Source organism: Salvelinus alpinus, chromosome 10 (assembly GCF_045679555.1).
Source record: "Salvelinus alpinus chromosome 10, SLU_Salpinus.1, whole genome shotgun sequence".
Taxonomy (NCBI): domain Eukaryota; kingdom Metazoa; phylum Chordata; class Actinopteri; order Salmoniformes; family Salmonidae; genus Salvelinus; species Salvelinus alpinus.
Genome location: NC_092095.1, coordinates 50,288,980 through 50,304,505, shown reverse-complemented (window position 1 = coordinate 50,304,505; position 15,526 = coordinate 50,288,980). Strand labels below are relative to the sequence as shown.

The following is a 15,526-nucleotide window of genomic DNA, read 5'->3' as shown; positions in this document are numbered from 1 at the left end:
AATATGACATTTGTAATGTCTTTATTGCTTTGAAACTTCTGTATGTGTAATGTTTACTGTTAATTTTTATTGTTTATTTCACTTTTGTATATTATCTACCTCACTTGCTTTGGCAATGTTAACACATGTTTCCCATGCCAATAAAGCCCCTTGAATTGAATTGTGCCATCTAGCGAGATGTCATGGTTTTCATTTTAATTTGTAACGTGCCTTTCCATACTGTGCGGTGTGCGTAAAAGCGAAGAAAATGTGGCAATTGGCCATGGTGAAAATGGTAATGAGAAATAATGTAATTGGCAGCTATACTACAAACTCTCATCTTATAAAATAGTGTGTAGTAGGCTATGGCCTAATCGATGTAATGCATAGTCTATAATAGGAAAATGACCAACATCGAATAACAGAGCACGATATTGAAATAATGTTTGCCTTATTATTTAAAAAAATTATAATAATGAGATTTGAAATCGTCTCTGTTTATCAACATCTGAGGATTATGGAATCGTGGTCAGTGTTGTCTATATATAATGATGTATAATCATATTTGTGTTGCTTCCGTGAATGTTGAGGTCTCTAAAGACAAATGTATAGGCCAGTGGATGCCAGCGAGTCTGACTCTTCAAGTTGGCACGCATCAATGCAGATTCCAAGGAGGACTAGTTCGGGTGCTGTAGAGTGCAGAGAACGTGTCCATCATTTCATTCATAAGAGCCGGAGCAACAGAGCCCGCTTATTCATCCTCTTTTTCTTCGCTGCTGACATGCAGTCTTTCTTGTCTCCATTTAACAAGGCGATCTTAGTGGCTTTGTTTATTTTTGCCATCTTACTCATTCTTTATGTAATACTATGGTATATATGCCGAGACGTGGATTGTGACCACGGTATCTGACGCTTGTCGTGAGAAAAGCAGACGATACCCTGACTTTGGCTTATACGGAGACGCGCCAGGGTGACCCTTTGGTAAGTCCACAGGCGCGTCTTGACCGCTCTGACCATGAGCTCAAGGTGCATCATTTAACCAACGGTAACATGGAATTCGTTTGTATATATTGGTGATGTTGAGTACAATATGTGCAGTTCCTTTTATGTGTATCGTGTAGGCTGAATACCCTATTCAATTTGATCTCCAACGTGTTGCGCCACATTCGTGTTAGCATGGGGTAGGCTATTGCAAAGCAGGGGGAATGTTTCCCTTGATTTCTATTAGTATTCATAGTAAAATGTTATAATTCAGTAAAACGTATATTAGTGGAAAAGCTGCTACCGTGTGACAAAGAAGGCGGGAAGGTGGTTCAGGCTACACGTTTTTGAAGCATCTGTGTCACCCTTATCCCCCTCGCTTGCAAATGTCCCGTTCTTGGTCATCCAACAAAAACACCGTTGACAATTCATAGAGACGTGTTGCATGAGGAGGCATCAATAACATTTGAAATTCTATTGAATCATTCTGGTTCTGATTCTGGCTCACCCAGAATTGGAAAGTGTGATGGGAATAGACGGGATTAATTTTATTCTATGAATATTTCAATTCTGCGGAATGTCCTGTAAATGCTTACCTTTAAAACAGCTCTGCTTTTTTATTTTAGTTCATTTGACCTTATACCGTGTCCTGTGTATCCAACATTAGATGTAATAACATTGCAATAACAAAACCCCAACCATCTCTATAAATATTTGCATTGAAATCAAAGAGAAAGCTTTTTGATGCAGATACTCAGCATATAGCCTATTCATATTGTTGGATAACAATTTAGGCCTACTGCCCCCAGTAGTCTATTCTACAATACATACAAATATATTATTTAATAATCCCACTCAGTCTGAACTTCCCACTCATGCTGAAAAAAAATAAGGTTCTTAAATGGGTCTTCCTCAGCTTTTAAGGTTCCTTGGATAACTCTTGCCTTGATAAAGAACAGTTTACTTAAGCGTGGGATTCTTGATGTGGATCTACGGTTCTTCAGAATTCTAAAAGCTTCTTGGAATAAATGGAAGCCTGCATACATTTAAATGAGAGTTAAATGAACACTCAGCTGTGTAAAAGAACCCCAGTATTGGTGTTAATAACCAGAGTTGAACCAAAACCATGCAATACAGGACCAAAAGTATGTGGACACCTTCTCTCAAACATCTCATTCCAAAATTATGGGCATTAATATGGAGTTGCGCCCCCCCCCCCTTTTTTTTTTTGCTGCTACAACAGCCTCCACTCTTTTCCATTAGATGTTGGAACATTATTGCGGGGACTTGATTCCATTCAGCCACAAGAGCATTAGGGAGGTCGGGCACTGATGTTGGGTGATTAGGCCTGGCTCGCAGTTGGCATTCTAATTCATCCCAAAGGTGTTCGACAGGGTTGAGGTCAGAGCTCTGTGCAGGCCAGTCAAGTTCTTCCACACTGATCTCGATTAAACCATTTCTGTATGGACCTCGCTTTGTGCACGGGGGCATTGTCATGCTGAAACAGGAAAGGGCCTTCCCAAACTGTTGCTGTTTTTGCATATATTACTTTCAGTTTTGTACAGCAGCTTCAAACAGCTGTAAATAAAATATTTTGGTTATGGAAACTATATTTCACAGCGGTTTAGATGGTATAATGATTCTCTACACTATACTTGCTTGTTTTGTCACATAAACTTAAATTAGGCGAACTATTCGAATTTTTGCAACCAGGAAATGGTGGAGACATTTCTGCATAGCGCATCTTTAAGGTATTTAATTTTAATGACAAGATATTCACTTAGGATCTCACTTTATGAAGGCCACAGGACTTAATATGAAAGAATGCAACAACTACGTCTCTGTCATTAGCAAAAAAAATCCCTTGAAAGGCACCATGGGAAATATGCAGATCAGGCTTAAAACCATACAGCAGGGCTATTTAATTACGGTCCTGGAGGGCCGAGCCATTTCTTCTTTTTTTTTCAAAGAACCATCTCATTTATGGTTCTTCAAAGACCCTAAAATGGTTTTCTTATGGCTTCGCTCTCAAAAACCTTATTTGGTTCCAACATGCACCTTTTATTTTTAGTAGTGCAGTCTGAACTGACTGTGTGCATCCGAAATGGCACCCTATTCCCTATGTAGTGCACTACTTTTGACCAGAGCGTTATGTAGGGAATAGGATGCAATTTGGGATACAACTGACTCTTGGGCCCAGGTCAAAAGTAGTGCATTATGTAGGGAATAGGGTGCAATTTGGGACGCAGAGGAGAGGAGACCTCTAAATAGGAGACCTCTAAATAGAGAGAAATGTGTTTGCATAACACTTTGAAGTTGGAGCTTACCCACCTGCTCTGTTCTAGCCTAGCCTACTGCTCTATAATTCCAGTAAAGGTAAACCTGAAGTTTGTCAATCCCTCAGGGGGCCTTCATGGAATGAGCTCCCTGCTGTTTGACAGAACACAAAGACGGTGCACTTTCCTGACAGTGTAAACAACGTCACCGAAACACACAACAATGGGTTGACTTTATTTGACTGTAGACTGTCTGCCAGTGATGCTGTCCTGTAACTTTTCAAGGACAGTGTTTAATAACCAACATCTGATGCATTCTATCACTATGACACCGGCGAGTCAGTCACTCTAAAATGCTATTTGGAGAACAGTAAAAACAAGCAAAAATGACCCCAGCCATTATCACCGTGGCTGCTGTAGCTTCATTCAGTCGATCTACAAATACATAGTCTATTAGCTATACAATTAGCCCCTACACATTAACCCACATTAACTCAGCACCCGGATTAAAAACTATAATTTAATACAGAAGGATCTCTCAGCAAAAAAAAGTATTTAAAAAAACAAAAGCTAAACAAATACCTTTGCTTTACAGAAAAAAAGTGTGTGCAGTTGTACAGCTAATTTCCTGCAATTCTACACATTTTGCCATTACTTATGCCATGTTAATATGTTATCTGAGTGAAAGTAACTAACAAAATCAATTGGGGCCCCCTGGAGGTCATAGCCCCTGGGCACGTGCTCCCGAGTGGCGCAGCAGTCAAAGGCACCGCATCTCAGTTCTAGAGGCATCACTACAGACCCTGGTTCAATTCCAGGCTGTATCACAACTGGCTGTGATTGGGAGTCCCATAAGGCGGTGCACAATTGGCCCAGCTACATCCGGGTCCATCATTGTAAGTAAAGAATTTGTTATTAACTGACTTGCCTACTTAAATAAAGGTTAAATAAAACAATTGTACCCCGTGTGCCCGGTCAGTAATTCGGCCATAATTACTACAAGTTTAGATAGCTGGCTAGACTAACTAGACTAATTAACTACTCAAAAACAATTACTGGTATTGTCTAATTGAGTGACTGTCAGTGAGTAACAAGTAACAACAACTGCTAATGCACAACCAATTTTCGAAATTGCACCTCGTGTATTCTATTATTCTAACTCTCAACACTAAGACCTTGAGTGAGTTCCTAAAATAAAATAAAAATTACAGATGTCCAGACGTCGGTGTCCTCTTATGTAGCTATGGCCATGGTTCTCGTATTTTAATGAGCTGGCTAGCCAGCTAACGGTAGATAGCTACCAAGCTAGCAACAAACCAACACATTGTCTTGAAAGTAGATTTTAGTTGCCTGGCTTGCTACAAAGATATTCTCAATACATTTTTAAACACGTTTATTTTGGTGCCCAAAAATGTGCGAGTAACGTTGCTATTTGGACCAGGCTGTTGCGATGTCATGCAGACTGCCGTTTTTGTGTTTCTAATTTTTTATAATGACAAGGACAAGTTTGATGTTGGACAACAACAATAGAATGTTCGCGATTGAATGCGTGCCAAAGACAGTAAGATGAAAAGCAACATTTATACTGAGGACTTTTAAATGCATTACGACAATCCAGTAGTGGTACATGTGTAAAATCACTGCCATATTACAACCTATGTGTTGTGATAATTGCATTGTTTGCTCTATAACCTTTTAGTTCATATGCCTTGTGATATATAGGCCTAAGGCCGAGACAATAAGAATACACAGTGGCAGAATAAATTTAACCACACATTTGTTTATTTTTTTACCAGAGAGCAACGTCTGTCCAGTGAAGTCCACAAAACATATTGCATGTCACAAACCTACACGACCTACAGCATGGTCAAGCAAGGTAATGTTTCCAACATTTTCAGACTACTTTCAGACTACTCTTGTTATATTTTTCACGCTTTTAGTTTTTGTTGTCCTAGGCTACCTGGCTAGAATTCGTGCTCACTAACCTAACGTCCTTTCATGGGCAACGATACGCCAGTCCAGCTAGGTAACATTAGCATACTACATCTAGCTATATGTTGAACTTCCATTCTCTCAGGCCAGGGGCACAATATATGAATTTATGGTTGGATCAGAATCACCGTTATAATCATTGACCAGTACGGAGAAATAATCCTTGGCTAATTTAAGAAAGGGACAATTTTAGCTAGCTAGCTAGCCACCAGAGGACAACAACACAACGAGATGCAACAATTCATGTTTTCTCTGTCAGTAATGATGTTTGGCTTGTGATGTGATTGGCCTGAAGCCAAATCCAAACTGGCTTCCATTGACACTTTTTTTGGGGTGCACCAGGACCATTCACAGCTGTTTTTTTTTATCAAGTCAAATCAAATATAATTTGTCACATGCGCCAAATACAATATGTACAATAGACCTTACAGTGAAATGCTTACTTACAAGCCCTTAACCAACAATGCAGTTTTAAGAAAATACCTGAAAAAGTAAGAAATTAAAGTAACAAATAATTAAAGAGCAGCAGTACAATAACAATAGCAGTACAAAAACAATAGCAAGGCTATATACATGGGGTACCGGTACAGAGTCAATGTGCGGGGGCACCAGTTAATTGAGGTAATATATGTAGGTAGAGTAATTAAAGTGACTATGCATAATGCTCGCTGACTTCCCTTGCATTCAATGCTACGGGCGGCAACAACGTCATACTCTTTCTGACCTTACAGCATCAGACAGATACTCTGCACATACTGAGACAGAGGGAGGCTGTTTCATTCGGCCGAATACTTTCTCCGATGAGATACATTCAGCCTCTTGCGAATTGAAGGAAATTTATGAAACACAGAGAGACGAACAATAAATTATTTTGTATGTTTTGTTAGCCCCGCTTCACTTGGCGTCCATGTATACACGCCACTGCCGCAATCATCACTAGGTCAGTTAGGTGGAAAGAAAAGTTGGTGGAATTCTACAGTTTGCGTGTTTTCGTCTCTACTGAAAGGGATAAACTAGAGGCACCCAAACTTTTTGGGCCCATGACCCCATTTTGATATCAAAATGTTTTCACGACCCACCATGTAAAAAAAGTGATGTAATCAACGGCCAATGTAATCAACAGTCTATTACAAATCAGTCTGACTATACTTTTGACATGATTTCAATCTGAAGGAAGTATGGGGTTGAAGTGACTGAAATGCATCAGAATGGTATTGGGAAGTTCAGAAGACAATTATTTTGTATGACCTTCTTTGTAGAAAAGGACGTCATCATTGATAAAGTACTTTTCCCCCCAGTCTGATTTGGTGCCTGGTCTTGTCCACTCTGTTCTAGTTAGTCCTGCTCGGATTGTGGGCATTGTAGAGGGAAACAGAAGACACATAAGATAGAGACACATTTGTACTGTAGGAAGAAAGCAGAAACCGCTATGTTTATTACACCTGCATCTAGTGGCTACCAGAGGTCATTGACGTAACACTGGTTCTATGAACCATGCGCAATGTTTAAAACATTTATTTTAGAGTTTCTCTCGCAACCCCATTTTCAAATCAGGCAAATCGCGACCCTTAGTTTGGGAAACGCTGAGATAAACTGATAGACTCCTGTGTGATCTCGGCAAACCGACAGGGTCTATCAGTCTGGGTCGTTTGCTTGACTCAAGACTTTGTTGGACTGAGCAAAAGCTTAAATCTTGGAGTTGCCACAACGCCTTGGGCCTTAGGCAATATTATGTACATTAAACCTTCCTTAGATGATAGTGCGGTAAATTGAGCCATTTTTTTTGCATTCAGCATCACACCGCCAAGGGAAACATAGTATTCTTTCTAACAAAGATATCTACATATATTTCAGGATGTTACGTATCACTGGATATAATCAGAATTAATGTAAACATAACAGTTTTGAAAACATAGCTTGTACAAAAAAAGTGGTCTCTTGGCACAATTTACCAGGCTTAACACCTAACAAACACTTTGTACTTTTTTTTAACACTTTCAACATAGGCCAGGCCCTGTTGTTACCTCATATCCCAGCGATAATGCCTTGCATTACGCTTAGGAAGAAAACACTTCAATTTGCTCAATTTGCCATTGGCTCAACCATTGGCTCATTTTGACTATATTAGCCCACACAGCTACAAGGATGCACTTTCATGTTAGGTTTAGGACCTCATATAGAAGCTTATAGAGACCCCACCTGATGTATAGAACAATCTTAAAATGATCTAATTTGGTTTAGATACAGTACAAGCATCATGAAACCTCTAACACAATACATTCATTTGACTTGGATTTAAAAAAAAGTTTAATGTGGTTTCTTCCTTCGCAGACTCCATGAAATGATGACCTCTTCCTTAATATTTGGTCAAATTATTAATTTTGTGTATGGTTTCCTAGAAGCAAGGGTGGGTCAATTTACCCCTTTGGCTCAATTTACCCCACTCTCCCCTATAACAGAAGTGAACTGTCACGTTCTGACCCTAGTTCTTTTGTTATTTCTTTGTTTTAGTGTGGTCAGGGCGTGAGTTGGGTGGGTTGTCTATGTTAGTTTTTCTATGATTTTCTATTTCTGTGTTTGGCCTGATATGGTTCTCAATCAGAGGCAGCTGTCAATCGTTGTCCCTGATTGAGGACCATATTTAGGTAGCCTGTTTTCTATTGTGTTTTGTGGGTGGTTATTTTCAGTCTTTGTGTGTCTGCACAAGACAGAACTGTTTTCGGTTGTTTCTTTGTGGTTTTGTTATTCAGTGTTCAGTTTTGATTATTATTAAATATCATGAACACTTACCACGCTGCACCTTGGTCCTCACCTTCTTCCACCGACGACAGCCGTTACGTGAACCTCAACTATTTCGACTAGTCAAAGCCTTACAATCAAGGCCAATGCTTAATTTAAAATTATTTATAAAAATGTATCAGGCTAATATTTTATAACTGGATTTGTGAAGTAAGAAGTCTAAATTTAAAAAATACTGACGATATTATATTTGATGCACTGTACAGACCGTGAAATTAGATTAATAAGGGTAGGCCTTTTTTTTTTTTCTCTCCTCACATCTCTACGCCTCCTGCCAGTTGCGTGCCCTACTCGTGATAAAGATTTGAGGGGGCAGAACTAATGTCAAGGGGCGGAGCGCGCTTCGGCGCCCTCACAGAGCAGGAGGAACTTAGCGAAGCACAAGTGTGCAGAGTAGCACGGAATCCAAGGACTGAAACACACGAAGAGACCTGGCACAGATATGTGGCTACTGTCTTTCATTTTACCAATTTTGAGGCTGTATTTAGTGGGAGTTAAAGTTCTTCTGTATCAACTGTTCAACAAGTCTTTTACGTTACCAGGTTAGACTTTTCTGTTCATTCCCGTATTCATTGAAGATATTGAATGCAGCTGTGATGATCACTTATCCTATCCTATAACGTTAGCTGCTGGCTAGAGCTGCCTGTTGACGTTAGCTACTTAGCTAGCTAGTGAAGGCTTTCAACAACAATAGCCATTTTGACTGAAAATTGACTAGCAAACGAATTAATATCAAAATGCAACCACTGTTTAACAAATTGTTGAGGAATTGATATAACTGTCTGTCATAAAATTAAGCTGCAAGTGTTATGCGGTAGTTGACTGCTACTGTAACTTACCTATAGCCTTTATGTTGTTAGGATATATGATCTGCTTTCCATAACCAGTATTTTCCAGCACAAAATATTAATTATATATCAGCATTCCATTTCACAAATGTACACAACCCCAGACTTAGGCTACTTTAACCCTACATTTGAGTATAGTGTTTGTATGCTCACTGATTCTACAAAAATAGTAGCCTAGGTCTGTAATGGGAATGGGTTTTTGATATATTCCTATGCACTTTTTCAAAATTCATAGTGTGCCATAATACCATGCCTTGTAAGGTGAATCACACGTCATGATAATCTCACTACATATCTTCATTGCCATTGTGTGAACTATAGTGCTTTTGGAAGGATATGGGTAATCAATGACCTTTAGCCCAGATTCCCTCTTATTCACATCACATCAGAATGTCGAAATCCTCATGTGAACTTGTAGCCTAGCCTGTACTGACACAATAGCAGTGTTGTATTCTGTCTTGTTATAGAAAAGACCAATTAGCCTAAACCTCTCAAACATACCTAAGCATGCAAAGAATCCAGTTGTGTCATTTAGGGCCTAAGCTGTACTGAAGTTAGTTTTAGCCTTGGCAAAAGATGCTTGTGTAATTGGACCCTAGGCTTTATGATGAGAGACCGGGTCAGGCAATTTTCAGTATTTCAATCAAGATAAGACCGGCTAGTAATTAGAGAGATGATTGGATCAACAAAATTGTCAATACTCAAAGCAGATTGCGTTGTGTCCCCTAGATTTATGTTTAAGGTGACGCAATGTCCTCCACAGCAGGGGAGAGGCAAGCTCATTCTGTACTGGCTCTTAGAATATTTTATTTAGAGAATAGGTTGAATTACAAATAAGAAAAAATGTAGTTATAGCCTATTAATTACTGGGGTTAAAGCCCCTATCTGACATGTTCTTTTCCTGTTGTTGACCTTTTGTTATCTCATGCTACCTTTATCTCACTGCCTTTGTTAGGTACTCAGTTATGAGTGAAGGCACCTAAAAGGATAATTGTCAAAGGAACAAAATGGAGGCTAAAGGTGCTTCCTCATCTAATCTCCACCTTGTTGCACATCCAAGGGCAAAAAGTAAAGTATGGAGGTATTTCGGCTTTGACACTGATGCAGACGGGTGTATACTACACTGGAGGAGGATCTACTGTCGCATATGTATGACTCAAATAGCATATTCCGGGAACACCTCCAATCTCTCGTACCACCTGGAGAAGAACCACCCAGTTGAGTTCTGTGAGTTTGTGAAGAGCAACACGGAGCAGATGCGTGAGGCGGTCGCAACGGCCTACTCCAAGATAAAGACTGAACCTATGCAGCAGCAATGTCAGGAAGCCATCCTGAAGCAGAGCCCAGCGTTTGAAAATATCAACCGACGGCATAATGATCTGACGTCTGCGATCGTCAGCTTTGTCTGTGAAGGGATGTACCCTGTGTCTGTGGTGGAAGAACCCACCTTTCAGGCCCTTTTAAGGACTGCAGATCCAAGATACTTGCCCCCTAGCAGAATCGACGTGGCAATGAAGGCCCTACCACAGAGGTACAATCAGATCCGAGATGCAGTGCTGGGTGAAGTGGCAGGGGTGGTGAACTGCGGTGTCTCAACTGACCTTTGGCAAAGCCAAACCCAGAACAGGACCTACATCTCCCTGTCCATGCACTCTCTGAACCAAAACGGACTAGGTTCTGGTTTCTCCATGAGTTCCAAATGCCTGAAAACTTTTGAAGTTCCAGAGGACAATACAGCTGAGAATATTACCAGAGCATTGTACGAAGCCTTTGTCGAATGGGGGATAACTCACAAAGTCAACGGTGCCACCACTAACGGTTCATTGGACATTGTGAAAGCTTGCTCTCTTCTGGATCTATCCGTGCAGATGCCTTGCCTTGGCCACACTATAAATCGAGGGATGGATGAGGCCTTTCAGCTGCCCAGAATTGACTGCTTTTTGGGACGTTGCCGCAAACTTGTTGATTATTTCCAACAGTCAGTGATGGCTATGTATTTGCTGCGAGAGAAGCAGAGGCAGCAAGGCCTAGCCCAGTGTGTCCTCATCAGAGACAGGGTCCGATCCTGGGTGACCACACTGACTATGCTCCAGCGCCTGAAAGAGCAGCAGGCCATTATCAGTGTGGTACTCATGGAGGACAGTGACAACCATCAGCTGAGTTTCAAGGACAGTGAATGGAACATGGTCGAGGGCTTGATTGGAGTTCTGCAACCTTTCAAACTGGTAGCTGACATGATAACAGACTGTAGGTATCCGACCATTAGTATGGTGAGGCCTGTCCTTCACATGCTGCTGAACACAACCCTCAAGGCCAAAGAAGGGGACGCAAAAGAGGTTGGCATGGCCAAAGAGGTCATCTCCAAGGTGTTGTCCAGCACCTACCCGCAGACGTCTGAGATTGCAACGTTTCTCAACGTCGCCACTTTCCTGGATCCCCGTTACAAGAGGCTTCCTTTCCTGTCCCCCCACGACCGCTCCCAAGTGGAGAGTAAAGTCATTGAGGAGGCCAAAGCCATTCTTGAGAAGCAGAGGAATGAGAATGTGGTCACAGATGAATTGGCTCCTCTTTCTGATGAGCCACCCAACAAAAAACAGACTCTTGACAAACCCTCTCCTTCATGTAGCAATGCAGGCAACCCTTTGGCTGTGATATTTTGCCAGTCAGGCAATGACGAGAACCAAGAGGAGCTACACGCTCAGGTCGTGGAAGAGCTGAGCAACTTCAAATCCCAGAAGATCCTGGGTCTCAACGAAGACCCTCTCCATTGGTGGTCGGACCGTATGGGCTTATTCCCTACTCTCCCCAAGGTGCTCCAGAAGTACTGGTGTGTCCCCGCCACTAGTGTCCCCTCCCACAGACTGTTCAGTTCCTCAGGGACTTTCTTCTGTGGTAAGAGGAACCGCCTCACCCCGGCACATGTAGACCAACAGGTGTTTCTCTATGAAAACTCACGGCGCTGCAATGAGGCTGAACCTATTGAGGATGACTCAGGGGAATGGGGCTTGGGACAGGAGCAGGACTCTGGGTCAGGCCATGGAATAACTGGGCAGGCCACTGCCCACTACCAAACAGTTACAATACCCTAATCCTAAAGGAAATACTTAACAAAGGAATATATAAAGAGGGCATTTAGTTGTTTACTAGTAAAAAAGAATTTATGTGAGTAACATCTGGTGAATTTTTTATTTCTGATCATGCTGCGATTTAATTTGATTAACTATTTGATGTAGGGCTAAATGGCTTTTATTGTCCCAATGTTCAAGTCATTTCTGAGTCATTGTTTGCTTTGCTCTTTGAAGTCCTTAGACTGTTTAAGATGTCTTTACAGTACGTTTTAGATTAGCTTTGATGTGCCAAGCTTTGTTATCTGTACTGAACTCTCAGAAGAACATAAAGTATATCCTATATAACTTGAATCTCTGCTTGCTCGTGTTCTTTTTATGTTCAGTGTGTCCAATACAACTTCCTCAGATGAGTCCTGATGGTACTACAAAGGTATCAAATTGCATTTATAGGCTTCTCCTCAGTGTTACAGTTGTTTTGGAAACTAAATGAGCAATGAACTGCCCATTTAACCACTCACCAGCCGCCACTGCAAATGTGATGCAAATCTGATTGGGAGAAATGTAATAGAGTTGAAATCTCAACCATCCTGATCATCCTCAGTGCATAGATAAGCACTGCGACTCTAATTTTAGTCATGCTAAACTGTCTGGCCGCGTGCAGGCTGTGCTTTGTGTGCTTGTTGCACAAAGTCATGTTATCTTCAGGGGCAGAAACTGTTTTTGTCAAGCAAAATGGATCTATGTGGCATCGATAATGAAGGGCTCTTCCTCCCTGCGTGTTTCAGGACTAGAGGTCGTTACGGATTTATTTACCTGTGACTCGCTCAACTTCAGTCCGACTCCACACCGTACACTTCGATAGCTGCAGATTATAACCCAATGTAATTTCTCTGACCCAACACAAATTGCCCCAAAATGGAAGTACTGTGTGTTTTTTATAATGGGCAAAACAAAATTGAGTCAGCGGAATTATGTTTTGATAGCCCGTAATTGAGTTGTTCTCAGTGATATGTTGGACTGGATGGAATAAATACGCCTGTTTGTATCAACCCATAGATTTTCCATTGTATTGTAAGGCAATGGCAACGTATGGACCTTAGTTTTCTTTTTCTTCCTCACACAGTTTTGCCCAAACAAAATGGAAGGGTTGCCATAGTGACGGGGGGTGCCCGAGGAATGGGTTATGAGACTGCAAGACTCCTGGCAAACCTTGGCATGCATGTGGTTATAGGTATTGTACACACACCCTTTGGTCATGACTCAGTAATCTCCCAAATCATTCTAAATTGCTCAGTCCAACATAGTTGAAGCCTGTGGGCTAACATCCTTAGGTTAATGTTTTGTTGAATTGTAGCCTAAGTAATGTTGTTGCGCTGATTTTCACTACAGTACGTAGGGAATCTAAGGGAATCTTTGATACGTTGCTAACACATCCCTGCCTAAGGCAGTTATTTCCTAACCTAATCAAATGTGACTCATCAATCAAATTTAATAGGGTTTTGCAAAGAAATCATTATTAAGGTAATAGTGGCACTGCTTCAGTGAAACCCAAATCAGAAGTGTAGGTTTAGTCTTTCACTTGGCTCTCCCTGGTTTCTATGATGAGGGAAGGATACCTGCTGCTCCAGAGTACCCCATTCATTCATCCCTCCATCCATCCTCTTTTTTTCCCTAATCATTCCCCTCTCCTCCAGCTGGGAACTCTGAAGAGGAAGGCCTGCGAGCTGTGAAGAAGATCCACGAAGAGGGCAGCGAGGGGAAAGGTAATTTTCTCATGACTATTTCCCTTATAGCCTCTCTCTCCCGCTCTATCTCTCTCCCTCTTGTCTCTCTATCGTTTCCACACAGCCATTGCAGAATAAATAGGCTACCTCTCAAATAGGTCTGCTTCTATACACAGGGAGTAAGCTATTCAGACATAGGCCTATGTACATGAGTGCCCTGACTTTTAACTGTGTTTTCCGGGGTAAAAATGTGGGTTCGTGCTGGTAAGAGTAAACCACTTCTCCTGCTTTGTAACAGAGGGAGGATGTCTGTACACCTGCACCTTGTCAGAGGCGGCTTGAACGCCAGAGTCCATTCCAAAAGCAATTATCTAAAGGCAGCAGGTTTTCTCTTCAATTCCCATTTTTTCCCCCGGTCCCTCCTTCCCTTAAATTTACTTTTTACATTTATTTTGATAAAAGCAAAGTCGTGTCACGAGTGGGAGCAGGGGAAAGGCGAGGGAGATGTTTGTCTGTGCTTGTGTTTGATGAGTACGAGGAGGAAAGCGAACTGCTGCCAACCAGTCTCAGTTTCATTGTCATGCAGATGTGATTTAAAGAGGCTGTTTGGAAAGACGGGAAGACGGCTTCTTTTGATCCCAAGCAGGCAGCTTCTCTCTTCCCTTCCTCTCTGGTGCCGAAATGACAATGATCATAGCACAGCTCCAGTCAGCCAGGGTAACATCATTGTCATGTACGCCCTGCTCCACAGAGTAATGATGACACACGTGGAAATGAGAAATGGGCTTGTTTGTATTAAAAACAGGAAATGTCCCCCTGGTGCATTGAATCCCCCCGCTCCGCCCCAGCCCTAGCATGCACTGTCAGGCAAGCGGTGTTTAGCAAGCCTCTAACAAGTTGTGTGGGAGGCAAAACGGTAAGAGTTCCTACATGAACAGGATATCTGATTGTCTTATATAGTGTGTACTGGTAGGCCTGAGAGCCAATAACAATGTCTGCCACAGAGATGTATTTCTGAGCGAATTTTTTGTATATGTGTACTTCATGCCCTCTCCGATATCTGAGCACGTTTGGTATTAGCTCTATATGTCGGAGTTTGTCCTCGTCACCCAACATACAATCCATATCACTGTGTTTGCTGTCTAAGATCGGATGGTTGAGAAAATGTTTGTGTGGCATGTCACCAGGAATCCTCCTCTGACCTTTGTAGGGCCAGAATGTCTAACCTTGCTTCATCGGCAGCATACGGAGACAATAGAACAGATGTGTGTGTTGTCAGAATGTGTTTGCTAAATCACCAACCAGGCAAGACGATGCTTAGAGACAGTAGCTTCAGGTCCTATTAAGCCTAATTTATTCTGCCCCCTCAACAGTTTAACCCCGTTCCTTATTCAAGACTGTCTGCTTTAAAGACATCTCTGCATAAGAGGGGAAACGCACCAGGGCCCGGTTTCCCGTAGTGATGGAACGTATTTAACCTTTATTTAAACTAGGCGAGTCAGTTAAGAACAAATTCTTATTTACAATGATGGCCTACACCAGCCAAACCCGGACGACCCTAGGCCAATTGTGCGCCTCCCTATGGGACTCCCAATCACGGCCGGTTGTGATACAGCCTGGATTCGAACCAGGACGCCTCTAGCTCTGAGATACAGTGCCTATAACCGCTGCGCCACTCGATGTAACATGTGTTTCCCAAAACCCCACGCAGAGAGAACGGTCGATACTGATAGGATCAAAAGAAATGCAGCGCTGCTCTCGGATCAGTTTTCTCCTTTTTAAATCTTACCTTAACTTTAGAATTATTCCACAATACTGACATTTGATCACAGCCTATGAAATACAACCTATAGCAGGGT

The 15,526-nt window shown here is 41.7% G+C and overlaps 2 protein-coding genes across 7 annotated transcripts in view; both read left to right on the top strand.

Annotated features, from left to right (window-relative positions):
* Positions 1 to 607: 607 nt before the first annotated feature.
* The window catches only part of LOC139532203 (polyprenol dehydrogenase-like), a 28,958-nt gene continuing 14,039 nt past the window's right edge, over positions 608 to 15,526 (top strand). The window contains exons 1-3 of one of the 5 annotated variants that reach the window (XM_071329517.1): positions 608 to 960; positions 13,067 to 13,174; positions 13,638 to 13,706. In XM_071329517.1, coding sequence (XP_071185618.1) covers positions 13,120 to 13,174; positions 13,638 to 13,706 — 124 coding nt within the window. In that variant the 5' untranslated portion in view covers positions 608 to 960; positions 13,067 to 13,119. Of the gene's footprint in view, positions 1,025 to 5,037; positions 5,113 to 8,433; positions 8,570 to 13,066; positions 13,175 to 13,637; positions 13,707 to 15,526 lie in introns of those variants that run through there. The other 4 variants (XM_071329520.1, XM_071329515.1, XM_071329519.1 and 1 more) reach the window with 4 other exon arrangements.
* On the top strand, positions 5,033 to 12,294 carry LOC139532202 (E3 SUMO-protein ligase ZBED1-like). Of its 2 annotated transcripts, none has more exons than XM_071329514.1 (2): positions 5,033 to 5,112; positions 9,831 to 12,294. In XM_071329514.1, exon 2 carries the CDS (start codon positions 9,883 to 9,885, stop codon positions 11,962 to 11,964), a length of 2,082 nt encoding a protein of 693 aa, XP_071185615.1. In that variant the 5' UTR covers positions 5,033 to 5,112; positions 9,831 to 9,882; the 3' UTR covers positions 11,965 to 12,294. The 2 variants fall into 2 exon arrangements, with proteins under 2 accessions (XP_071185615.1, XP_071185614.1); XM_071329513.1 differs by lacking the exon at positions 5,033 to 5,112 and adding an exon at positions 8,434 to 8,569.

What these genes read in the sequence shown, in the direction of transcription:
- LOC139532202 (XM_071329514.1), top strand. Translation starts at nt 9,883, where the DNA reads ATGGAGGCTAAAGGTGCTTCCTCATCTAATCTCCACCTTGTTGCACAT.